This window comes from Terrapene carolina, unplaced genomic scaffold (genome assembly GCF_002925995.2).
Source record: "Terrapene carolina triunguis isolate 2854851 unplaced genomic scaffold, T_m_triunguis-2.0 Scaffold926, whole genome shotgun sequence".
NCBI lineage: Eukaryota > Metazoa > Chordata > Testudines > Emydidae > Terrapene > Terrapene triunguis.
In genome coordinates, this window is record NW_020665277.1 from 6,228,343 (window position 1) to 6,252,882 (window position 24,540).

Genomic DNA, 24,540 nt, shown 5'->3' on the forward strand with positions numbered 1-24,540 from the left:
GTCGCTGTGCGTGGCAGGGGGTCAGGGCGGCCCTGCTGGCCATGACCCTGTGTTGTGGCCTCAGCTGTGGGTGGCTTCACTCCAGCTTCCCGAGGCTGCTCAGGGCCACCCTGGCCTGGGCTGGGGGCTGGGCTGGCAGCGGTGCCTGCTCGGCGTTGGCGAACCCCTCGGGCGGTGGCAGCCAGAGCCTCGGGCCTGGGCTCTGCCGCCCCCTGGGGGTCACTCCGGGGCCCACGGGGGCCCCCTGACACTGTCCCTCTCCCCGCAGTCCGGGCGCTGGAGAAGGCGCGGTCGAGTGCCCAACTGCAGGCCAACTACTCCTCGTCGGACAGCAGCCTGTACACAAACCCCAAGGGCAGCGCCATCTCCGCCTTCGACGGCGGCTCCGACTCCAGCTCCGAGTCGGAGCCGGATGAGCCTCAGAGCCGAAAGAAACTGCGCATGGAGGCCAGCTAGACGCCTGGCAGCGACGGACTGGCCCCGGCCGCCCCGGCGCCGTTAGCCCCCTGCCCGCCCGCTCTGTAAGGACTCTCCCTTCTCTAGTAGAGGCTCTCGGACTGCCGCTTTCTGCCCCTCCCCGCCCCGCCTGGCCGGGCCCGGCAGCGTTTCCTCTGGGGGCCAGCCAGACGCTCGGCCTTTGGATAGACTCTGGGCAGCGCTCGGCTCGGAGGAGACGCCCCCGCGAGTCACCCGGTCCATTTTCTACGAGTGTTTCTATTTATACTAACGCGCCCCGTGAATCTGAGCCGCTGGGGGGAGGGGCAGAGAGCAGCGGTGCCCGTCTGGCGCGCCCAGAGCCAGCCTCTCCTCGCCGTTCGGGAAGGGCCCCACACTGCCCTGGCAGAAGCCAGGCCTCTGGCCTCCCGCTGTGATGCGCGGGGGGGGGGAGGGGAGGAGTTTTTTATCTCGGGTGAATGGTGATGAATTGCTATTTATTTCCTGCTCTCGGTTCGATCCGGCCAGACTCTGCCGCTGCCCCCGCCCCCGGAGGCCCAGGCGACAGATTCGTAGAGTAATGATCAAATTCCTTTGTGCGCGGGCGTCCCTCAGCCGCCCGCCTTTCGGATGTAAATACACCCCAAGCATTAGAGCTGGTACTAATAACGGCTGCGTGGCGCTGGCCTCGGCCCAGGGCAGCCGGGCTCCGTCCCAGCGGGGTGCGAAGGGGGCACCGGGGCTGGGCCTGGCGACGGCCAGCGCGTGTGTATGTGTGTCTGTCCCTCTCTCTCCGTCCTGTCTTCTCCCTGCTCCCCCCGTCCCTGGTTCGTGGCGTTCTCCGATCTCTAGTGCACACCATGTAGCAGGCTCCCTGGCCAGGGCCTGGCTCCCTCTGGCGGAGCTGAAGTATGTTGTACATACTGCCCCAGAAGTGTCTTGCAAGTTAAGGCTTCCCCTTTACTATGAGACTATAAATAAAAATCTTATTTTATCCTTCCTGTTGGTGGCAGCGTTTTCTTACGGCCTCTGAGGGGGAGCGCGCTTTGCCAGGCTGCCCTCCCCACTATGTGTAGGAAACGCCCCCAGAGCCGGGCGGCTGCTCTACTTCTTTGCAGACGTTGGGCATGCTGAAAACACCTTTGGGTGCTGGGATGCCCAGCTCGCCCCAGCGCCAGGGGAGTGGCGGGGGACGTTTTGGCATCAGGCTGCCCCTGCCAGTCGGGCTGTAGTGAATTGGGCACGGGCCGGTTCTGTGGGCAGAACTCCAGAAGGAGTGTGAACACCCAGCTCTTTTCCTCCATCCCTCTCAAAGCAGGTCAGTAGCACTGTCCCCAGTTCACCACTGGGGAAACTGAGGCATGGGGCAGGGACTTGCCTGGTGGTGTCCGGACCGAGCTGGGAATAGAGCCCAGGTCTCCTGACTGCCTGGCCCATGCCCCGGCTGCCAGGCCGCAAGCTGGTTGGCTCCTCTGCTGGGCCCAGAGGAAGAAGAGCAGGGGCTGCAGGAATTGGGCCCTGTCTGTGGGGTGGGGAACCAGCTGTGCTGTGGGTGTGGAGAGTGGCTGGCGGGAGGGTGCTCATCCCAGGCTGGTAACAGGAATGGGCACACGGGGAAGGGTGAGAACCACTGATGGGCTGGCCCGGGGGGGGCACCAAGGCCAGTGCCCATTGTGCTGGCAGGGCAGGGCAAGGGGGGAGGTGTCCCCTGCCCAATGCACCCCTGCCCCCAACAGTTCTGTCCTCACCCTCCACCAATCCAGTCTCCCCTCATCTGTTTCTCCTGAGGTTCTTCCCCTTCCCCGCCCTGGGAGGCTGCAGCATGGGCACCCCTGGTTGGACAGGCTGCCTGGCTCTCGCTGTCCCTCTGCCGTCTTCTCTAAGGCCCCAGCACCGCACCCTCATGTGACTCCATCCAGCCTATTAAATTACAACCTGGCCTCGTGGGCATGGCTGCTAATGGGAATGTCTGCTCACCTCCCTGCTCTGTGCCTCAGTTTCCCTTTTGCTCATGTGCCTATTTTGAGTGTGAGCAGCTGGGGGGCAGGGACTTCTGCTGTGTGGGGGCTGCCCAGGGCCTGTTTCTCCCTGTGTCTGTGCAGCACCCGGTGGAACGGGGCCCTGCTCTGGGGTGAGGCAGCTGGGTACAACTGTCCCTCAGATAACACTACAGGGCGTAGCTACTGCCGTGCTGGGTGGGGGTTGTTTATCTAAGCCACCATGCTGCCCTTCACCTCTCCACCGGTGTCAGATGCCACAATACCACTGTGGAGCTGGGCCGAGGGGCAGAACCCGGCCCTTCTCCTTGGCTAGGGCCACTAGGCCTAGCCCCCCCCCCTCGCCTTCTGCTGCTTCGTGCAGAGGGAGCTGGCCTCTCCCACAGGTGAACTGCTGCTCTTCTAAACAAGGAACCCTGGCCCTTGCCCCAGGAGCTCATCAGAGCCTCTGTTAGCACCACGGCCCCGCCCCGCTGTGACACGCAGCCTGCAGCCGTGCAAGCACGATGGAGTGACCCCTGGGGCTGCAGCTACTGGGCCTGAGAGCTGGAGTCACACAGGGACTTGAGGGCCCAGTGCCCCCTTTAGCCATGAGACCCCCCCCCACCACTACCGCTTCCCCCTCAGCACCTATCTTTCTGCCCACAGCTGGGTGCCAAGCGGCTCACCCCTGAGCCCCAGGGATGCCCCATCATGCTGGCCTGCAGGGCCCAATCCTGGGGGCATGCCCTTGGGACACCCAACCTGCTCCGTGGTTACAACCCTTCCTTGGGCTGGGGGAGCCCCATTTTCAAATCTCTGCTCTGGGCATTGGAGCCAGCAGAGCCCCTGGCCCCAGATTACTGATGTGCTAGGCAAGGTAAGAACAGAGACTGGGGCTGGCAACAGGGGGCTGGAAAGGGCAGACCCAGCTGCCCTCTCACAGCCCACACTGCAGGCCCCCAGGACAGGCCGGGGCAGCACAAAGGTCAGTCGGACATGGAGAACATGCAGCTCCGGCCACAGGACCTGGCTCATACGGGGCCTGAGCAGACTAAAGCACAGGGGCCCATGAGCAGAGGCCAGGGTGACTCCCGCGCCCATTGGTCCACCCCTAGCCTGCAGCAGAGCCAGGATGCGGTGGACAGGCCAGCCGAGCCACGGGCTGGCTCAGTGCACCCTGCACCGGAGACGAGGAGGCAGCCAGAAAAGGGTTAATAACCACGTTGGCAGAATCACCCCGCAAGACCCTGGGCAGGGGGCAGAGGGAATGGGGCTGCTGCCCATTTCAGTCCGTCCCCGTAGCTAGCTTCCCGCCGGGTTTCCTGTTCCATGCAAGGCACCCAGCAGCAGGGACCGCTGCCCCTGCTGGAGTGACCGCCTCTGATCAGCCCCTCATCCCGGTGCCAAGCCAAGGTTCAGCCAGTATGGGCAGCAGGCCCCGTGGCACCAGCCTCCCTCTCTGCCCACGGTGTTAATTTTGAACAGGCCCCACGCCCGCTCCCAGGTAGTGCCGTGGGGCAGGGCCTGCACTGGCCAGGCTGGATGGGCCGATTTAGGGTGGTGCCAAGGAAACCACCAGGGAATCAGTTCTGGTTTATTGATGCTAAAACGTTCACAGCCCGTTATTTCAGAACAGCTTTGCTCCTGGCAGGAAGGTTAGTGGGGCCCGGGGCCCGTGTGTGCCTATGGCAGGGGGCCGGCGTGGCTATTTTTGGTCTGGCTAGCGCCCTGAGCTCGCACCGGCCCGAGGGGGGAGCGCTCTGTCCGCCCTGCTCTCAAACCCCAAGGATGGCTCCGCGCTGCGCTCCGACTGCAGGGAGAGCCCGTCTGTACAGCCTCCGCGAAGGGAGCAGCCGCGTCTAGTCTCCGGCAGCCGCTGTCGCCTCCTCTGCCGCCGGCATGCCGGGGACGGGCTGCCGCAGGAAGTGCATGACCGCCCGCACCACTCGGTCGGGGGAGATGTTGTACACGGGATGCGTCGGTTGCTGCGAGGGGAAACACACCCGAGTTAACAGTGGCGAGGGGGGGCCTGCCCAGGCGAGCGGCTCACGTGGCCCAGGCACAAAGGGCAGGCGGGTGTGGGAGGAAGCATGGGGCAGAGGCACCGGGGACGCTGTTTTGCATTCCATGCACTAGGCATTATTCTGGGGCAGGTCTCTGGCCTGCGTTATCCTGGAGCTCAGACGAGACTATCACAATGGGCCCTTCTTGGAATCTATGCATCCATTTTGTACCAGCTGCGGCCCTTTAAGAGGAGGAGGAGGAAGGCTGCCCCTGCGGCCCACAGAGGCCATGGGAATCAGCCTGGGGCAGCCCGGCTGCGACCCAGACTCAGGGCTGTGCTCTCCCACAGGGCTAGGGGTGCCTGGGAAAGGAAGAGGGCTCCTCCTGCTGACCCAGCCTCCATCACCAGGCCCCTGCTAAGGAGTCAGGCGTCCAGTCCTCGTGCGCTCAGACGCCTGGTGCCGAGGTGCACGCCCCCGCCTCCTACAGACCCGAATGCAAGGCTGGAATCCGCCCCTCCCCACCCCCCCGTCTCCCCGTGTGGGTCAGGAGCGCAGGGCCTGCCTCATGTGGTGGCTGCACCCAGGGCGTGCTGTGGTGTGATGCTGGGGAACGCCAGGCTGGCCTCAGACACAATGCTTCAGGGGGATCGCACTCGCCGCATGAGGGCCATTCGGGAGGCTGGCTGAGTGACAGGCCAGGCCGGTATTCACGTGGACCCAGCTCTAATCCCGCCCCATGCGACCCAGGGAGGAGGGCGTGCAGCTGATGTGGGGAGGGCGCCATCGGCCCCTGGGCAGCGCCAGCCTCCTGCTGATGCCCGGCCGCGGACTCCCTTACCAGGCGATTCTCAGGAACTCCCAGCACCACCTCGTGGAGCAGGTCTCCGCTGCCGAAGTGCTGGGCTATCGACAGCCCGCTCAGGCAGTAGCAGGTGTGATAAAAATCCCGTGACCTGCAGTCAAGCAGGGACACGTTTGGTCAGACGCCCCCCCATGGCACAAAGCAGCCCCCCTATGGATCCCCCCAGCACCACCCCTGTGAGCCCCAATGAGCCGCTCGATGCTGCAGCCTTCTCTTAACCCTTTCAGGGCCACGCTGGCTCTCGGGGACGCACCGGCCACGGAGCTCCAGGCAGCCAGCGCGTTCCGCGGGTGCTGTGACCTCCTCGCAGGTACTCACTTGCCCGGCTTGTCCAGCAGCCCCCCGGCAGGGCACTGGCAGCACAGCAGGATGTATTCTTGCAGCGCCTGCTGGTCGAACATCCAGTGCGTCATGCTGAGGGCAGGGTCGCCTGGGGAGGGAGCACAGGCCGCGGGGGGCGGTTAGGGAAAGCGGAGACAAAGTCCCCCGTTTCTAGCGCCGGCCGAGAGCGAGACTGGCTCCATCCCGTTGTACCCGTGCCAGGGATGGGGCTGGTCAGAGAGACCGTCACTGGCCTCTCCCACGTGGGGAAACGCGTTTGCTTTGCGGGCTGACAGGGACCTCACGGAGCTGGCCCTGCCCCCGGGTGTCCCCCCCACTCTAAGGTCACAGCTAACAGAGCTCCCGGAGCCAGGAGACTGCCTGGCCGTGGGGGATCACGGGAGGCACCACAGCCAAGGGGAATGGTGGGGCGGGGGGGCTTTAAGAATAATGGCTGCTCCAACCCCCCTCTCCCCCCCACTGGCAGGCAGTGAGGTACTGAGAGTCACGGGGAGCTGGGCACCTCACTCCCATAGGAGCTTCTGAACCCCCTCCCCCTACACGCCCACTCGGCGTGAGGTCGCACTTCTCTCCGCGTCAGCACTCAGCGTCCCTCCTGCCTCTGCCAGGCGAGGAAACGCCCCACGCAGCGTAACACAGAACCCGCCTCTCGCTGCCGCGCTCGCTGGCCTTGCTGACCCTGCTTCCCCTGTCTGTCAACACCCCAGTGATCCTGCAGCTGGGGCGGGGGGGGAAGGGCACAGAGATGTTAAAGATCTTGCCCAGTGTCACCCAGCAAGTCAGTGGCGGAGGCGAGGCTGCGGCCCAGGAGCCCCGCTCCCCAGCCCCGACCGGCAGGCCACTGAAGAAAGCGCTCTGCCGTCCTTGGAATCCCAGCCTGGGAGAACATAGCCCGCCCAGGCTGACGCCAGGAACAAGCAGCACTTCCTCCGTATTACCAGGCAGCCGCACATTTCATTAGCGCACTCCCACGTTTTGTGCCAAGGTCATTAATGAAAATGTTAAATGAGACTGGTCCCGAGACCGATCCCTGAGGAACTGTACTGGTAACCTCCCTCCAGCCTGACAGTTCACCTTTCAGTGTGATCCGTTGTAGTCTCCCCTTTAACCAGTTCCTAAGGTTACTTCCTTTCAGTTCTCATAATCCCCAGCTTCTCCAGTTTAACCAATAATTGTCCATGCAGGACTGTATCAAATGCCTGACTGACACCAGGTAGATTAGACCCACTGCATTCCCTTTGTCTAAAAACCAGTTCTCTTCTCAAAGAAAGATCACATTGGTCTGGCATGATCTACTCTTTGTAAAACCATGTTGTATTTTATCCCAATTACCGTTCACCTCTATGGCCTTAGCTACTTTCTCTTTCAAAATTTGTTTTTAAGACCTTGCACACCACTGAGGTAAACCTAACAGGCCTGTAGTTTCCCAGATCACTTTTTTTTCTTCTTCTTCCCCTTTTCTTAAATCCAGGTACTATATTAACAATTCTCCAATCACAGGAAATGACCCCCGAGTTTACAGATCCATTAAAAATCCTTGCTATTGGACTTGCAATTTCACTGGTCAGTTCCTTTAATGTTCTTGGATAGCGATTATCCAGGCCCCGATTTAGTCCGTTAAACTGTCTGAGTTTGACTTCCACTTTGGATGTGGTAATTTTTACTTCCATATCCTCACTTCCACTAGCAACCCTGCCATTACCCCATAGCTCTTCATTACCCTTATTAAAATCTGTGACAAAGGATTCATTTAAGTATGAGGCCATGCCTAGATTATCTTTAATCTCCAGCCCATCCTCAGTGCTTAGCGGTCCCACATCTTCTTTCCTTGTTTTCTTTATATGGCTAGAGAACCTTTTCCTATCGGTTTTAATTTCCCTGGCAAGGTCCAGCTCTGCTTGGCTTTTGGCAGTTCTTACTTTATTCCTACACTGTCTGACCTCCCAGAGGTAGCTTTCCTTGCTGATCCATCCCATCTTCCATTCCTTGTAGGCTTTCTGCTTTCTCTTAATCACCTGTTTGGGATGCTCTGTTCATCCCAAACCTGAACAATTCTGATTCAGAAATGCAGCTACAGCGCCTCACAGGAGCTGTAGTTTGGGTGCCTCATTCTCCTCTATAGACTGGACTCCATCTCCCATGATGCACCATGGTCTCCCCCTTGGAGAGGGAGGCAGTGCATCATGGGAGATGTAATCCGATCAGGAAGCCCACCTGATAAAGGAGAACAAAAGCATGAGGCCACACGGACTACAAGTCCCATGTCCAAACTGAAATATTCCAGTTTAGTCAAACACCCAATTGACAAAATTTCCAGGCAGCCTAATATAAGATCCCTCTGCTACGGAGGCAACCTGGCCACTGATGCAGACGACACAGTAGCCTAGCTGGCACAGTCACTGGGCCTGGCTTCACTGCTGTAAGCACGACACAGGCCCCGGACTCACCTTTGGCATGCAGTGCTCGGTGGAGGAGGGGCAGCAAGCCCGCCTGCCAGAACGAGTAGCAGCCATCCACCAGCTTGTTACAGCGGCCCTGGAAACCGCCCTCAAAGCGCATCTGCCGGCTCGTGACCCAGTGCTGGAAGGGACAGACGGGGATACGCATCAGGGCTCGGACAGTCACAGCCGCCACGGGACGACCGGCTTCGTGGCACCGGCACCTGGCTCCGTTTCCCACCCTCTGACCCTGGATTTCACCTCCTCCCTCTTCTTGACAGCTCCCCCCAACCCCCATGGGCCCAGGAAACCACTTTCTTTCGGCACCGTGGAGAGGAGCCCTCAGCCTGAGCAAAGCAACCTCCGAAGGGCTGGCCCCTGGCAGCGCGTTGGCCCGACAGGTCGGCGTGCCAGCCGTCCGGCACACCGCGCTGATGCCCGGGTGTTGGAATCTGTGCAAAGAGCAGGAACACTGCCCACCAGACTGGTACTGGCCACCCCAATGCCGCTCTGCAGCGTCAGCATGGGGTCTCTAGCCCAGCCATGAGCGCGGTGCCCCCCAGCCACACTGGCTGGAATGAAGCAGGGGGCGCCATGGGGTGGTGTCAGCAAACGGGGCCCTCCTCGGCTGTGTGGTTCCAGCCTCCCCAAGGGCAAGGTGAACGCCCCCCCGGCAGAGTCCACTTACTAACAAACATTTCAGATTCAGTGAGTCCTCCTGCTTCAGAATGACCAGCGCTGCCAGGCCACAGAAAGTGTATCCTCCGTGGGCCTCCATGCCCGGGACTCCGCCAATGCCACCCTCCCAGTTCTGGCACCTAATTCAGAGAGGGGCGGGCAGGGAGAACATGGAAACAGCCACTGATGCCAACGCCTAATGCTTCTCTTCCCCCAGCTCACCCCTGGCACTGCCGCACCACCCTCCTGCGATCCAGCGCGCAGCCCCGTGTGCAGCCTGCTGAGCCCATGGGATCTCGCACAGGCCTGCCCCAACAGAGGGAAGCCTCGTTTCTCCCCGGGGTACAGGCTGCAGCGCTGCACAGAGCGGCAGCCCTCTGGGCTCTGCTCACCTTGCGATCCACTCGGCAGTCCCTGCGAAGAGCGTGGGCGTGATGATGTTGGTCAGCGAAGCCACTGAGGCGGCGCAGTATGCGCTCCTGTGATGGAAAGACGGATCGGAGAGTCGGCCCCCACCATTTGCCATGGACAGCCCCAGGGCTGGCAGCTATTGCACTGCCAACTCCACGAGCGTCCAGCGATCCCTGCTCCGCTGCGTTTGGCTTCTAGCGGCATAAATACGCCGCCGCCACGTCCCTTCATCCCTAGGAGAGATTCACTCAGTGCCCCACTCCAGCAGCGCCTTGCAAGGTCATCAGAATAACCCCTCGCTTTTACCTAGTACTTTCCAGCTGTAGATCTCAAAGCACTTTACAAGGCAGGTCAGTATCACTATCCCCATTCTGCAGATGGGGAAACTGAGGCATGGGGCCAGGAAGTGACTTGCCCAAAGTGGCCCAGCAGGCCAGTGGCAGGGCCGGGAATAGAATCCAGTTCCCCTGAGTCCCAGTCCAGTGCTCTGTTCACTAGGCAACGTTGCCTCCCGAAGAGACCCCTGATCTGTGGAGTGAGAGCAAGCCAGGAGACAGCTCCTCAGCCAGCTGAAGGCCTACAGCAAAATTCAGAAGACGCCCCACACTGGACACCTCCCAGACAGAAACCCTAGATCATCTCGTCGGCTGTGGTTTGCTTTTGGTGCAATGAAGGGCTTGTCTACATGGGGAAATGGACCATCTATTTCTACTGCTCTGGTTACACCCGGGTAACTCCCAGTGTGGCCGACCCCAGGAGAGGAGGGCCTTTTTCTGGCTTCGCTTCTATGGGAGGTGCAACATTAGAACTACCCTGGCACAGTTCCGGCAGGAAGTTGCCCCCCCACAGACAAGCCCTAAGACTGATATAGCCACGCACTGCCTTTCCCTACGTCCCCATACTGTCCGTAGCTGCAGGGGTGCCTGGCAGACAAGGATTTCAACTTGGGACACTGCCAGGCAGGCAACACCGGCTATTCCATGCCTCCATCACCTGGAGTCTTTAAAAACCAGGACGGGATGACCTCCCAACAGCTCCGCTCCAGCTCAGACACAAGCTATCGGGCTGGAGGGGGAATCTGTGGGGCGGGTGATGCAGGTAGGTCGGTCCATGTCCCTCCTGGCCTTGGAATTTCTGACCGGTGCTGTGAAGGCTCCCACCCACCTGACGTCCACTTCACCTCCCACGTGCATGATGAAGGAGCCGTCGGGCTGTTTCAGTGAGTATAGATACTCCAAGAGCTTCTCCCTGAAAAGCAGCAACGGCATCGTTAAGGGCTCACGCCGCCCGACGCAGGAGCTGGCCAGGCCAGGGGCCCACTAGCAGCTGAATCGAACAGGCAATGCTAGGACAGCCTGGCCAGTTCCTGCCTGTCCCCTGACGGTTAGTGGTTGGCTCATGCCCTGATGCATGAGGGTTTAAGACCCCTAGGTAAGGAGACAGTGGACGTTGCCATTGCAGTGTCAGCTCCAGCCAGCCCTGTTAGCGTCTCACTTTCACAATCACAACACTGGTTCACAATTTATCTTTTAAAGTCAGCCACACCACCCAGCCAATCAAACTGCCACATCCCCACCCACACAGGGGAACCAACCAATAGGGGCAGCGGGAGGGGCCTGCCTTCAGCGAGGGTTCCAGGAAGAGCACTTTTGCCCGGGCACAGATCTGGGCCTGGCCTGGGTGTTTGGGGGTGGATGGCTTTACACAAGGCCACTCCTCACCTCCTGGACACCCAGGGCCCAAATCCTGTGAGGTGCTGGACAACCAAGAACCCCAATAACTCCCATGGGAGCTCAGCACACGAGCACCTTGTGTAGCAGAGACCTCGAAGCCCTTGTGGTAAAGTCCTCAGCCGGCGTTTCTCCCGTGTACACACACGGGCCGCGCACTGGACGCGACAGATGGCTGCTCTGCTGACCCCTGCGAGAGCTGTACCAAGCCATCAGAGCAGGCGGGGCTCCAGCCCACTGGGGAGAAGGGCTGCGATCTGGGTCACCTCCCTCCCACCTCCCATAGCAGGCCGGGAGTCCCGCACCGGCGCCGTTTTCACCTGTCGATGACGTTGAAGGCCTCTTCGGTACCGATGATGCAGAGAGCGCTGACAGCGGCATACGTGGGAGCGAGATGGGGGTGCTGGCCCGGCCCTCCTCCGAATCCACCACTGGGGCTCTGGCACCGGCCTAGGAACTGGCAGACGCTGGAGGGAGAGACGGGGTTGGTCAAAAAAAATACCTGGGCACAGTTCATCCAAACCTGCGCTTCAAATCTCCAGCACAGAGCCCCGGCCTGTCTGCTGGGTGCAAGAACTAGCTGGCTCTGTGGTGCAGCGGCTAGTGGGGGGGATTCACAGATCGCCAGTCCGACCAGGGTTTTGCTCTGGCGGCGCAGTCGGCTGGCACACAGCACTACCACAGCAGTACTTGGTGTGCCAAGGTTGTGAGTTGAAGCCTAACGTGGAGCACTACGAATGTAAGAAAGGGAGGACCAGATCGACAGCAAAATCCCAAAGGTTTCCGAGAGAACCTAGCAGGGTCCGGAACAACTGAGGGTCATGAACAACTTACCAAGGGCTGTGGTGGATGTTTACATCAAGATTGGATGGTTTTCTACAAGCTCTGCTCTAGGAATTGTTCTGGGGCAGGTCTCTGGCCTAGGTTAGACAGGAGGTCAGAGGAAATGGTCACAGGGTTCCCTGCCGGCCTGGGAATCTCTGAAGGGAAAGGGCGGCTGGGCAGGTAATTTACAAAGAAAATGGAAGCAGTGCCCATCGTCAGGCGCTGGGGGAGCAGGGCACTGCTGATGGAGGGGCCTCCCGTGTGGCCTGTGAGCCAACGCAGCACAACGTGGCATCCCGAGGGCAGAGGTCTGCCCCATGCAGATTACAGCCTGCAGCGCATTTCAGGCCTAGTGCAATCGATCCTCTGGAGCCTACACTCTCCACAGGCCGCACCTGCTGTAGCAGATCTCCGGGATCAGTGCTAGCCCCCAGCTTTTAAACAGTCCCTCGGAGGAGCTCTTCAGCGCGCCAGTCCCCCAAGGGTCCCGCTCCTCCGCCAGGGCCAGCCACGCGGCCTCACCGCCTCCGAGATGGACCCTCCGAGCTCCAGCGTGTCCCACTGAGCCAGACCCCTGGAGAGACCTGGCTGCTCTCACCCCCCAGCCGGTGTTTGCAGTGACACATGGCAGCCTTTTCAGAACGGAGTTTGTTAGTCACTGGAACGCAGCAGATTAGCAGAGAAAAATAAAGATTCAGGTTAAGATTCTGGGCCACTCAGGTGCCTTTATCTGCCACACAGCAAAGCTACGCTGAGTTGCTCAGACTCAAGCGTGGGGGTGGGCCCAGTGCATCCCACACAGCAAACCTCTTCCTTTATATACATTTGCACCTCTCATTGCATCGCCTATACATTGCATCACACGTTGCAGGACTGGCTTGGGCTCTTGCTCTGACCGCCCACAGCTTCCTCCTTGCCTCATCTTACGTTCCCCGCTTCTCTCGTCCATCGCTAGCTTGTCCTGGGATTTCCCCCCCATCATCGTAGGTCGCACAGACATGGTCTCTCAACTCACTGACCCATTTACTATCGTCATTAGCACATTCTTTTTTCAGCCTGCTGATCTATTTACCTCCCTTGTCCTGCCTCCCCAGGGGTCTGCACGATGTCCACCAGCTCTTTATCCACAGATCTCAACGTGCTTTGCAAAGCAGGTCGATATTCTTCTCCCCATTTCATGGAGAGGGAAATTGAGGCATAGAGCACGGGAGTGACTTGATTTCCCCACAATCAGGAGCACGGGCGATGGCTAATGATCACCTGATAACGCCCTTGAGGCAGGTGCTGAGCCCAGCAGCTCCCCTGGGTTTTGATGGAGTTTGCTGGGGCCCAGCACCTCGGGACGTTTGTCTGCTCTCTGTGCCGCACACAGACAGAAAAATACAGACGAAGAAACGGCGTCTGCAGGGCCCCTCCTGAAGAGCTGCAGCATCCGTCCCCCGCTTTTGCTGCTGTCGCACAACGGCCGGCGTCTTGACAGCCACTCAGGCTTTCACACCTTCCTGGTCTCCCCAGTCACTTGCTTCAGCCCCTCCCTCCTGCCAATGCTGGGGATGGAGCGCCACCAAGTGGTCAGAATGGGCACCTCTCAGAACACGATCATCCCAACCTGCTTAAGGCTACGCTGCTCGACAGGAAGCCACATGCAGAGAGACGGTTTAGTGGCCATCTGTCCGTGTCCACCTGGTAAGAGCATCGCCGAGGCCCCAGCCTCGCTATCGAAGTGCGGCTGCGATGGGCTACGTAAAACCACCTCTCTGACGGCCTAGATACACTCACTCTGGGTCTGTTCACTGCAGCCAGCCCAAGCTCTTACCCAACCCCCGCCCCTCTCACCCCAGGGTGGCGGTGCTTTCAGCCCGGGCTAGCTGGCCCAGCTGGGGTTGTGGGCTACCGTCTGGGTGCTGCATTCGCTCAGGCTGGTAATCAGACAACTATGCAGTGAGGACACAGGCTAAATCTCTTAAATGCTGCTAGTCCTCCAGCGCCTGCCCACAATTCCCCCCATGTGTCCAGGAGAGAGCAGCTTTCCCACAATTCACTGGGAAAGATCCAGAGCGGTTCAGCTTGCTGCAGCATATATGCCCCGGGAAATGCTAGCGCCACCCCAGGGCAGCGCAGCAGTGAGGAGGCAGGCAAAGGGCTGCTCACACCCAGCCCAGGCGAACCCAGCTACCGATCACCGGAGTTAACCGCATGGGCAGAGTCTGCCCCACACAGATTACAGCCTGCAGTGCACTTCAGGCCTAGCGTAATCGATCTCCTGGAGCCTGAACTCTCCGCACGTCTAGACGAATTCTCTAGACAAATTAGCTCTCATTAACTCAAATTAAACTCTCTAGACAAATTAGAAGATTGGGCCAAAAGAAATCTGATAATGTTCAACAAGGACAAGTGCAGAGTCCTGCACTTAAGACGGAAGAATCCCATGCACTGCTACAGACTAGGGACCAAATGGCTAGACAGCAGTTCTGCAGAAAAGGACCTAGGGGTTACAGTGGACGAGAAGCTGGATATGAGTCATCAGTGTGCCCTTGTGGCCAAGAAGGCTAACGGCATTTGGGGCTAAGTAGGAGCCTTGCCAGCAGATCTGATCGTTCCCCTCTATTTGGCATTGGTGAGGCCTCATCTGGAGTACTGTGTCCAGTTTTGGGCCCCACACTACAAGAAGGATGTGGAAAAATAGGAGAGTCCAGCGGAGGGCAACAAAAATGATTAGCGACAAAGAGTCCTGTGGCACCTTATAGACTAACAGACATATTGGAGCATAAGCTTTCATGGGTGAATACCCAGTTCATCAGATGAATGATTAGGGGGCTGGAGAATATGACTTATGAGGAGAGGCTGAGGGAACAGGGATTATTTAATCTGCAGAAGAGAAGAATGAGGGGGGATTTGATAGCTGCTTTCAACTACCTGAAGGGGGGTTCCAAAGAGGATGGATCTACACTGTTCTCAGTGGTAGCAGATGACAGAACAAGGAGTAATGGTCTCAAGTTGCAGTGGGGGAGGTTTAGCTTGGATATTAGGAAACACTATTTCACTAGGTGGGTGGTGAAGCACTGGAATGCGTTACCTAGGGAGGTGGTGGAATCTCCTTCCTTAGAGGTTTTTAAGGTCAGGCTTGACAATGCCCTGGCTGGAATGTTTTAGTTGGGAATTGGTCCTGCTTTGAGCAGGGGGTTGGACTAGATGAGCTCCTGAGGTCCCTTCCAACCCTGATATTCTATGATTCTATGGTGCAGATAAACCTTACGGTCTCAACCGCTGACACTGATCCCTTTTGATCGCTCTTCACCTGCACAGCTGGAACAGCCCACACAGCGAGTCGCTATCTAATGTGCCTGACGCATCAAGACAGCACTCAGCTAGGACTGACCAGAGCCCCTGAACTGCCAGCACAAGGGGCCTCAGAGGGGGCTGGATTCTCAGATCCCAGGAGGAGTCTAGAAAAATCATCCCTCTGGCCAACCAACTGAGCAGCGTTTGCTATGGGACGCATTGGAAGAGACAACGTGGAGAGAGATTCTGCTGATCCCTGGAATGTAACACTGGCTACCTTGAAATGACTTTGAACAAAGCATCCATTCTAACCCACCGGGCCCTGCTCTTCCAGACCCAGCAGCAACAGCGCTTTTACATACATGGGAAATGCCTGGGATTAGCCACCAGTTTCACTTCTTTCTGTAAAGCCTGAAGCCTCTTGAGGTGACGGAGTAATGACGTACCGAGAACACAACAAACCCGGGCATGCAGAGAGGAACTCAGGGCTGAGGCAGCCTGAATAAAAAGCACAACCTGGAATTTGAGCTAGCTACATTTGAAATGCAGGAGAGATGCTTTTTCCACTAGTTGAGCAGCCCAGTTAACAGGCCAAGCAATTGTCGTGGACCGGGATGTAGGCAGTCAGACCTAGTGGTCAGAGCCAGGAACCGGAGCCAGAGCCAGGCTATTTGAGCCAATCGGAGAGACTGGATATCTCCTCCAATCAGGAGCTTCATGGGTGGCACCTCTAGTGAGCGAGGGTCCAGCAGCCCCACACTTCCTGCCGGACCCAGCAAGTCTGAGGCCTGTCTGAGGACCTGCGTTTGAGACCCATGCTTCCTCCCAGCAATGTGAAAGGGGGTATTTTCAGTCACTGGAGGGAGGTTTTTTATTACAAATAATTGCATTGTAAAAAAAAAAATAGTGTTTTTCAATACTGTAGTGCCATCTCTTTATCATGAACGTGCAACTTACAAATGTAGAATTATGTACAAAACCTCTGCATTCAAAAATAAAACAATGTAAAACTTTAAAGCCTACAAGTCCAATGAGTCCTACTTCAGCCAATCACTAAGACAAACAAGTTTGTTTATATTTACAGGAGATAATGCTGATCCCTTCTTGTTTACAATGTCACCTGAAAGTGAGAACAGGCGTTCACATGGCACTGTTGTAACTGGTGTTGCAAGGTAGTTATGTGCCAGATGCACTAAATATTCATATGTCCCTTCATGCTTCAACCACCATTCCAGAGGACATGCGTCCATGCTGATGACGGGTTCTGCTGGATAACAATCCAAATCAGAGCAGACTGACACATGTTAATTTGCATTATCTGAGTCAGATGCCACCAACAGAAGGTTAATTTTCTTTTTTGGTGGTTTGGATTCTGTAGTTTCCGCATCATAGTGTTGCTCTTTTAAGACTTCTGAAAGCATGCGCCACTCCTCGTCCCTCTCAGATTCTGGAAGGCACTTCAGATTCTTAAACCTTGGATCGAGTGCTGTAGCTATCTTTAGAAATCTCACATTCTTTGCATTTTGTGAAATCTGAAGTGAAAGTGTTCTTAAAATGAACAATTTATGGTGGGTCATCATCTGAGATTTCTATAACATGAAATATATGGCAGAATGTGGGTAAAACAGAGCAGGGGACATACAGTTCTCCCCCAAGGAGTTCAGTCACTAAGGGCTGGTCTACACCCAGCCGCTAGTTCGGCGGCTGGGGATCGAAGTTCTGGGTTCGACTTATCGCGTCTGGTCTGGACACGATAAGTCGAACCAGGAAGTGCTCGCCGTCGACTGCGGTACTCCAGCTCAACGAGAGGAGTACCGCGGAGTCGACGGGGGAGCCTGCCTGCCGCGTGTGGACCGCGTCTGAACCGCGGTAAGTTCGAACTAAGGTATGTCGACTTCAGCTACGTTATTCAAGTAGCTGAAGTTGCGTACCTTAGATCGAATTGGGGGGTTAGTGTAGACCAGGCCTAAGATTACGTCTTCACTACCAGCGTGAAAGCGCTGTAAAGAGCTCTCCCAGCGCTGTAAACAAACCACGCCCACGAGGGGAGTAGCTCCCAGCGCTGGTGCACCGTCTACACTGTCACTTTACAGCGCTGAAACTTGCTTGCTCAGGGGCGTGTTTTTGCACTCCCCCGAGTGAGAAAGTTTCAGTGCTGTAAAGTGGCAGTGTAGATAAGGCCTAAGTAATTAAAGCATTGTTTTTTTAACAAGCATCATCAGCATGGAAGCATGTCCTCTGGAATGGTGGCTGAAGCATGAAGGGGCATACGAATGTTTAGCGTATCTGGCACGTAACTACCTTGCAATGCCGGCTACAAAAGTGCCATGCCAATGCCTGTTCTCACTTTCAGTTGACATTGTAAACAAGAAGCAGGCAGCATTATCTCCCATAAATGTAAACAAACTTGTTTCTCTTAGCGATTGGCTGAACAAGTAGGAGGACTGAGTGGACTCTAGGCTCTAAAGTTTTGCACTGTTTTGTTTCTGAGTGCAGTTATGTAACAAAAAAAATCTACGTTTGTAAGTTGCACTTTCACGACAAAGAGATGACACTACAGCACTTGTATGAGGTGAATTGAAAAATACTATTTTTTTTTTTATCATTTTTACTGTGCAACTATTTGTAATCAAAAATAATATAAGGTGAGCACTGTACATTTCGTATTCTGTGTTGTAAATGAAATCAATACATTTTAAAATGTAGAAAAACATCCAAAAATAGTTGTTAAATGTCAGTTGGTATTCTACTGTTTAACAGTGTGATTAAAACTGCGATTAATTGTTTTAATCGCGTGACAGCCCTAGTAATAATAATATCCCATTGCAGTTATCACCTCAGCACCTTTCTTCTTTGCTTTGGACAGGAGAAAACATTTGGTAGTTTAAAGGGGATGATCACTCTTCTGACTGAAGCCTTTTTCCTGCCGTGTAATAAGGACCCCGGAACGTTAGAAGCAACAAGAGAGATCAGAGGGGAAAATACTTTTCTCTCATTTATTTTTCAATTGGAGCGCTTGATGCATTCACCAGCGGTGTGTGTAAAGTTAATCTTGTGAGTTAACTGTAATTAATCAACAACGCTAATTATTACTAATAACCCCTAGAGCTTTCCATCGGTCCATCTGAAAGCGCTTTCCAAAGCGGTTTAGCATCCCGGTCCCCATTTTACAGGGTGGGAAAACTGAGGCACAGGAAGGGAAGTGATTTGCCCAAGGTCACCCAGCAGGCCAGTGGCAGATCTGAGCACAGAACCCAAGTCTCCTGAGTCCCTGTCCAGTGCTCTGCCCCCTACACGACACTGCCTTCCCTTTCCACACAGCTCCCCTTAATCAGCAGCTCTTGCTTGTACGCACTGCCAAATAGTTCAGCCCGGAAGCACCAGAGCACCTCCCCTCCCTGCCGCGTGCTCCTGTCTCTGAGATGCGTGGCAGCGTTGCAGGACTGGCAGCGTTCCCTCCCCTCACTGAACCTGTGACCAACCTCCCCTGTGCTGCACCTCATCCAGCGCCTTCCCTTGCACAGCTCCCTGCCCACAAGAGAAGGGGGTGGGCGTCCTTATCACCACCATCGACAACTCTCACAAGATGCCCCCCTGCTGCTCAGGAAGGCAACAATGGGGGTTATTGTTGGAGCAGGATGAATGGCACAAAGTGCTTTTGTGCTGCAGAAGTAGCGTTATCCATGCGGGGGGGGGGGGGGGGGGAAAGCTGGCCAAGCACCCAGACAAAAGCACCTCCAGCGTCACTCCGAGGTGCAGGACGGGCGATGCCGAGCCAGAGCCGGGTCTGGGCAATGCACCTGTACAGCACACCTGGTAGCTTGCCAGGACAGCGAGCCACTACCCGTGGGACAGAGGGGTCCAGCAGAGAGGGGGGCGGGAATTGAACAGATAGGCCATGGCTGTAGCTAGCAGATTTATTTCGTTTCTAGAGACACCTAAGAGGAAAGCCAGGACTGCATCAGCGCGGCTGAGAAGGGGTAACCCGCTTCGAACAGCGGGTGCTAGCGAATTAGCTGTCTGTACAGCTGTCCTCACTCCAGTGCCTCAGACAGAGCTGGCTGTCAAAGCAGCAGGGGAATTTGTAGTTTATCTGCATGAAGCAGGCACCTATCACCACCCACGTCTCGGTCTGAACCCCGTACGGGCCAGGCTGATGTTACTGACGAGAAGCCGCACGTGCGATCGCAGATCGTTCTCAGAGGCCAAGGGAGGGATGCAATCGACAAGGGGCAGAGCGGCCCGGCAGCCCGTCTGAATGCCCGCTGAGGAGGATGGAGACGCAGAACCCGTCCCGCTTCTGTGAGCGACACCTGATTAAGGAGTGCTGTTAGTCCACACGCTAGGGTGTGCAGGGCTCCGATCAGCAAAGCGCTTGCTGCGGGACAGTGCAGGGGGCACTCCAGGGTTACAACAGGGAGGGGGGCACGGAATCAGACTCAGCACTTCCGGGTGCAGCGACCCCAGCGTTAACCCTCTCAGTGCCTGGCTGCACAGCTCCCCTCTCCGCTCAAACACACAGAGACTGGAAAGCCCAGGGAGACCCAACTATAAACCCTAACTGGAGCACAGGGTAGATTCTGCCCCATATCCGTCTGCCTCTCTAGTAATCTACAGTGCTTCTCCTTTCAGGCCAGCATGGCCATTTCCTTTTGCATCTCCCTCTGGCCCTCTGCTTGGCCTTTTCCTTCCCTTCGGCTTCATCCGTGGTCTGTCTTTTTTCTCTCTCTCTTTCCCTGGGATTCCACGTTCTTGAGCTCTGTATCCCCCCGGTGATCCAAATGATCAAACAGAGCAGAGCCTTCTGCGGCTGCTGAATCCAGAGCTGAGCCGTACCATCCCCCAGTAGGGTGTGGGACCCATCCCAGCACTGGCTCTGCGAGACGCTGGGAGCTCTGCACCCTCTCCCTGCTTCAGCCCCGTCAGTACGGTTGCAATCAGACATAGCCCTTCCGTAACCATTGGACTGGGGAGGTCCCTTCTTTCTCCGGTTCTTGGGCACTGTACATCACCTTCTCCACCTGCTTGGGAGGTCTATGTGCCGTCCCCATGGCTGGCACAGTTTTCAGGAACACTGGGGTGTCTTTCTCCATCTGCCACACACTTGTCCGCTCTTCCTCTGGAGGGGCCAGGGCCACGGGGTTCCCATACCTTCTGACAGTCCTGGGACACTGGGTGTGACACTGGAAACCTGGAACCATCCTGCCCAAATTAACGCTCGTGAATTAAGCCACAAAACAGCCCTCTGCCTGGGTCAGGACAGTTATTCCTATGGCAGACACAAATTGCAGGCACAGAGAGGTTACAGGCCTGATTGTCAGCAGGTGAAGGCCCCAGGGCCACATGCTCGCATGCAGATAACACAACTGCACAGCCGCGCTGGGAACGGGAGCACTCCCATGGCATGTGGCCCCATTGGTGTGCGTGAAGCCCTGGCCTGCGCGGACGAGGCAAGCTCATGGGTACAGAGAGGCCTCCCATTTTGGCTTACTGAAAAATCAGGCCCTAAGGGACTTGCCCATGGTCACGCAATGAATCAGTAGCAGAGCACAAGAGACGTGCTTTAGCTCGGCTAGAAGTCATGGGCTGACGCGGAGCTGAATGGGGGAGTCAGCGCTCTCTGCCTAGCAGCTCCGCGAAGGAGTGAGAGGTAACCCCCCAAAAGAGAAATACCAAGAGAGCTAAAGAGGGTGATTGGCTTATAAACCATGCTGGCTGCAGCTGACAGGGCCAGATCCACACCTATGGGTGCTACGGTTCTCTCCTACCCCCCAAAATCAGCACCATTCGATCCCCCGTTTGGCGAACGGTAACAGGAGGTAATGGGGGCACCTTATGTAGTACTGGGACGAAACAGAATGGGCCATGTTCCTCCCAGGTGCGAGTCCAGTGGAGTCATGCCAGGGATGAATTCATCCCGAAGTGCCAAAGCAACTTGGTTTCATTTCCTCTTAAGTCGGAGCCAGTTGCTGCATCTGATTTCCAGTGGGGTAGCTCATGGACCTGTCTGAGGTCAGAGAGCGAGGGTAGGGGCCGCCCACTCCTCACAGCTCACCTAGGCAAGAGGCGGGTTCTCCATCACCTGGAGCCTCTCAATCAAGATCTGATGTCTTTCTAACTGATACCATGTAGGCCACAAGTCGCTGGGCTCAGTGCAGGACCCAGTGGGTGAGATTCCCTGGCTGGTGCTAAGCAGAAGGTCTTGCTAGGGGCGGTCACAACGGTTTAAAAGCCAGGCTGAGGAGAAGGTAGGATTCCTGTTTTGCCCACTAGACCAGGGTACAGTACTTGTAAATAGCATGGAGACCAAGAAGAGATCCCCAGGAGTTTATGTTCAAATATCCTGCCTTACTGACTGCAAACCTCCTGCTGCAATAGGCATTCATTCCAGAGCGCCGAGCACACACCGAACAAGACTTACTCCGAAGCCACAGACTCTGGGATGGGCTCGTCTAGCAGCTCCAAACTGTGCAGGATCCAATAGCACAGCCAGGGGCGGCTGGCGTCCAGACACTACAAAAGGGAAAAAGAAGAAAGCCGTCAGATCCCGGACCGGCGCTGCCGACAATACAACATTTGTTACATGGCAGCAGGGAGATGGAGACGGGGCTATGCTGAGGTCAAGCACAATGAAGCAGATTCACTTGTACGGCTCTGGGGTGAGTTAGCGAGCGACTGAAATTAGTCTAAGGAAGAGAAGTAGAAAAGTCACAATGCATTGGAAGCAAGGCAAATCAGAGGACTAGGAGGGCATGGAACTCGTAACACCTGCAAAGCCATGAAAATTAGAGAGACGCTCCAAAAAGAATCTAAAAAGGAAATAACCCGAAAACAATAATAAAGGCTTTCATTCCGAAGGATCCCAGAGCGCTTTACGGACCACATACACAGCACAGAGATCACTTCACCCACTGCTGAAATGCAGCCACCTCTGGGGCACGATGTTTCAGCCATTTAATGCCACACAGCATCAGTAGAGAAGCAAAGGAGGATGCCTAACTGAAATTAAACCAGTCACCTAGAAAACTGGGTTTCATGCCGACTGGAAAATGAAAACAAAGGTAAGCGTAAAACATCCCAGCGATAACCAATCAGTGGTACCGGCGGCCCTTTAAATGCAAGACATGCAATGGAATGAGCACCAGAGCTCCAGTAGCTAATACATGGCCTGCAAAAGTGCCCCTGGACAAAACAGTAACTACAAGTCCCAGGCAGCATGCGCTGTACTGGAAGACTGACAGGCCGAGGAAGGCAGGGGGAACAAGTGGGAAGTTTTACAAGCCAAGAAACAAGCTGGATAGGATCCCTGGTGACTGCTGCTGCCAGCTCTGGGACTGGGGTGGCTGACGGGGCGGCTGCAGAAGGCAGCTGTGACTTTGTCACTGCGTGGTTACCTCGTAGGCGTCCGTCAGTTGTCTCAGGCCTCTCTTCAAGTAGTGGAAATGCTTCTCGCGCTGCAGAAGCAATCTGAAAGGCAAACAGAAGGTGAAGAGTGCTCAGAAGCGTCACCCAGCATTTGCTAGTGTATTCGTCTTTTACATCCCAACCGCTCAGAGCGGGGACGCCCTAACATGGCATCCTCTAGGCCACTCGGATACCACACAACAAGCACTACACACATACCAAGAGACAGCAGAACTTCCATTAAACAGAGCCGACTGCAAGTGCCTGCATCTTTACCATGCAACATGACAAATCTCAGCATGCAGCGCTCCATCTTGTTCGGAGCTGCTAGGCTGCAATGCAGGCTGGGAGCTGTAGTTCCTCCATAGCCAAGATCAAGGTAAGAAAGGTTTGATGCAAATTAAGTGCAACTTTCTAGTGCCATGCAAGCTGCTAATGCAGCCCTCAGCCGGACACTGTTCAGGCATCCTTAGCCTAGAGGAAGAGAAATATTGCAGCTGCCATGAATTGAAGATATTTACAAATTTCCCCAGCAGCATATCAACCAGTTAGTCAGGGCAAAGAGAGACGGCACAGAAAAGATCACACAGGTGGGATTTTAAGGGCAGGAAGAATAGCCCATGGAGTGATTAGCCCTTTCTATGCAGTTTACAGCTGCATACTGTTACTGTGGGTACAAATGCTCTTTGCTGTTAAAATCCTGTAAAGGCGTAATTGCCATCTGCTGAGCAGCGCTTGGGAGAGCAAGCACAAGGTTTGGACTACCATATTTATCAGAGTACTAGCAACCCTGTGTTCTCCCAAGAGCCCGTTCAGCTCCAGACCCCCCTCCAGAAGCCAAGCGTAATGCTCACTTGGCTCTTTGCATTACCACTGCCTCCGATGTCAGTTAGAAACCCATTTTTTTGCCTAGATGCTCTCTTACATTCCTCCACAAAAGCTTTCAACAGCTAGACGGGGCAGGGATCTCACTGCAAAGCGCAGCCAGCATTACCGCGTGCAGCCAATCGAGGCAGTCCGAGTCGGGACATACCAGCTGTGATACTATCCGCTACAACAGATTTGGGAAATTCGACCTCCCCGCAGGAAGAGAACAGGAGAACAGCTGATTCGCAGCAGAGCTGCCCCTTCTACACAGACTGTAATTTCTTGCTCTACATCTTGTTGAGTCTGGCCGCAGCTCTCTGTCAGGTCCTTTGTGGTTTTAATCCACCACTTCTCACCTGTCTCTGGTCTCACTGGTTTTAAATCGAATACACGCAGGGACTTGGAACTGGTTTTTAGCTGAACCAGACTATTTCCATGTTCCCACAGAGCTAGAAAACAGAAGCGTGAGGTGCTCATTCCCTTCGGGCCATCAAGGGCCAGAATGACACAGGGACTGAGGTACCTAAAGATGTAGACCGGTGCCGAGTGGCCCACCAAAGGGTCTAGGTGCCTAAAGCCCATTGGCTGTCAATGGGAGTTAGCCGTCTAGCCTGCTTGGGCATTTTTAGGGATTAGCTTAGGTACCTATCCTTTAAGCTTCCAAGCTGCTTTGTAAATCTGGCTCCGAGTATGGAACATAATCCTAAACTGAACCCTCAGATGTCAGGTACAGTTCTTATTTAGAGTATCCGAGGGGTAGCCGTGTTAGTCTGGATCTGTAAAAAGCGACAAAGAGTCCTGTGGCACCTTATAGACTAACAGACGAATTGGAGCATAAGCTTTCGTGGGTGAATACCCACCTTGCGTCTGACGAAGTGGGTATTCACCCACGAAAGTTTATGCGCCAATAGGTCTGTTAGTCTATAAGGTGCCACAGGACTCTGGCGCTTATTTAGAGTGTGAATTCTCTGGGGCAGGGACTGCTCTGCGTTTGTACGGCACCCAGGACACCAGGGCTCTGCTCTCAGCTGGCCCTTGGGCACTACCGGAGTAAAAATATAATTCGTAACACGGTGGCCACCTGATTTCAGACATTCAGTCAAGCGCCCACATGTGCACGTTAGGAGCACAAATTGGCATAAGTAACAGGCCTCCCGTGTGAGGAAGCAAAGGTCACCCGAGATCAGGTGCACCAGGAGCTGGATTTTAGCCAGAGGTGGTTTTGGATGGGGGAGGGACTAGATCGCACATGTGAGGATTGGTGCTGCTCCATTAGTTCCA

At 55.9% G+C, this 24,540-nt stretch overlaps 2 protein-coding genes across 5 annotated transcripts in view; one reads left to right on the forward strand and one right to left on the reverse strand.

The window, feature by feature from the left end:
* MAX (MYC associated factor X) overlaps positions 1-1,434 on the forward strand; it is a 13,306-nt gene extending 11,872 nt beyond the window's left edge. For all 4 annotated transcript variants that reach the window (XM_026661117.1, XM_026661118.1, XM_026661119.1 and 1 more), the window contains one exon: positions 269-1,434. In XM_026661117.1, coding sequence (XP_026516902.1) covers positions 269-456 — 188 coding nt within the window. In that variant the 3' untranslated portion in view covers positions 457-1,434. The remainder of the gene's footprint in view (positions 1-268) is intronic.
* Positions 1,435-3,994: 2,560 nt separating this feature from the next.
* On the reverse strand, positions 3,995-22,705 carry LOC112119013 (protein farnesyltransferase subunit beta-like). The gene is made up of 11 exons (XM_029913780.1): positions 22,669-22,705; positions 22,383-22,483; positions 21,410-21,501; positions 11,202-11,348; positions 10,316-10,399; positions 9,133-9,219; positions 8,751-8,880; positions 8,072-8,204; positions 5,601-5,712; positions 5,259-5,373; positions 3,995-4,399 (listed from the first exon to the last, which is right to left on the reverse strand). The coding sequence occupies exons 1-11, from the start codon at positions 22,703-22,705 to the stop codon at positions 4,274-4,276; spliced, it is 1,164 nt and encodes a 387-aa protein (XP_029769640.1). The 3' UTR covers positions 3,995-4,273.
* Between the last annotated feature and the right edge of the window lie 1,835 nt (positions 22,706-24,540).

Coding starts and splice junctions, on each gene's coding strand:
- LOC112119013 (XM_029913780.1), bottom strand. CDS start 22,705: ATGGAGCGCTGCATGCTGAGATTTGTCATGTTGCATG. Junction 21,502..22,382: donor AACTGACGGACGCCTACGAG/GTAACCACGCAG, acceptor TCCCTTTTGTAG/TGTCTGGACGCCAGCCGCCC. Junction 5,713..8,071: donor CCGAGCACTGCATGCCAAAG/GTGAGTCCGGGG, acceptor CTCCCTCCCCAG/GCGACCCTGCCCTCAGCATG.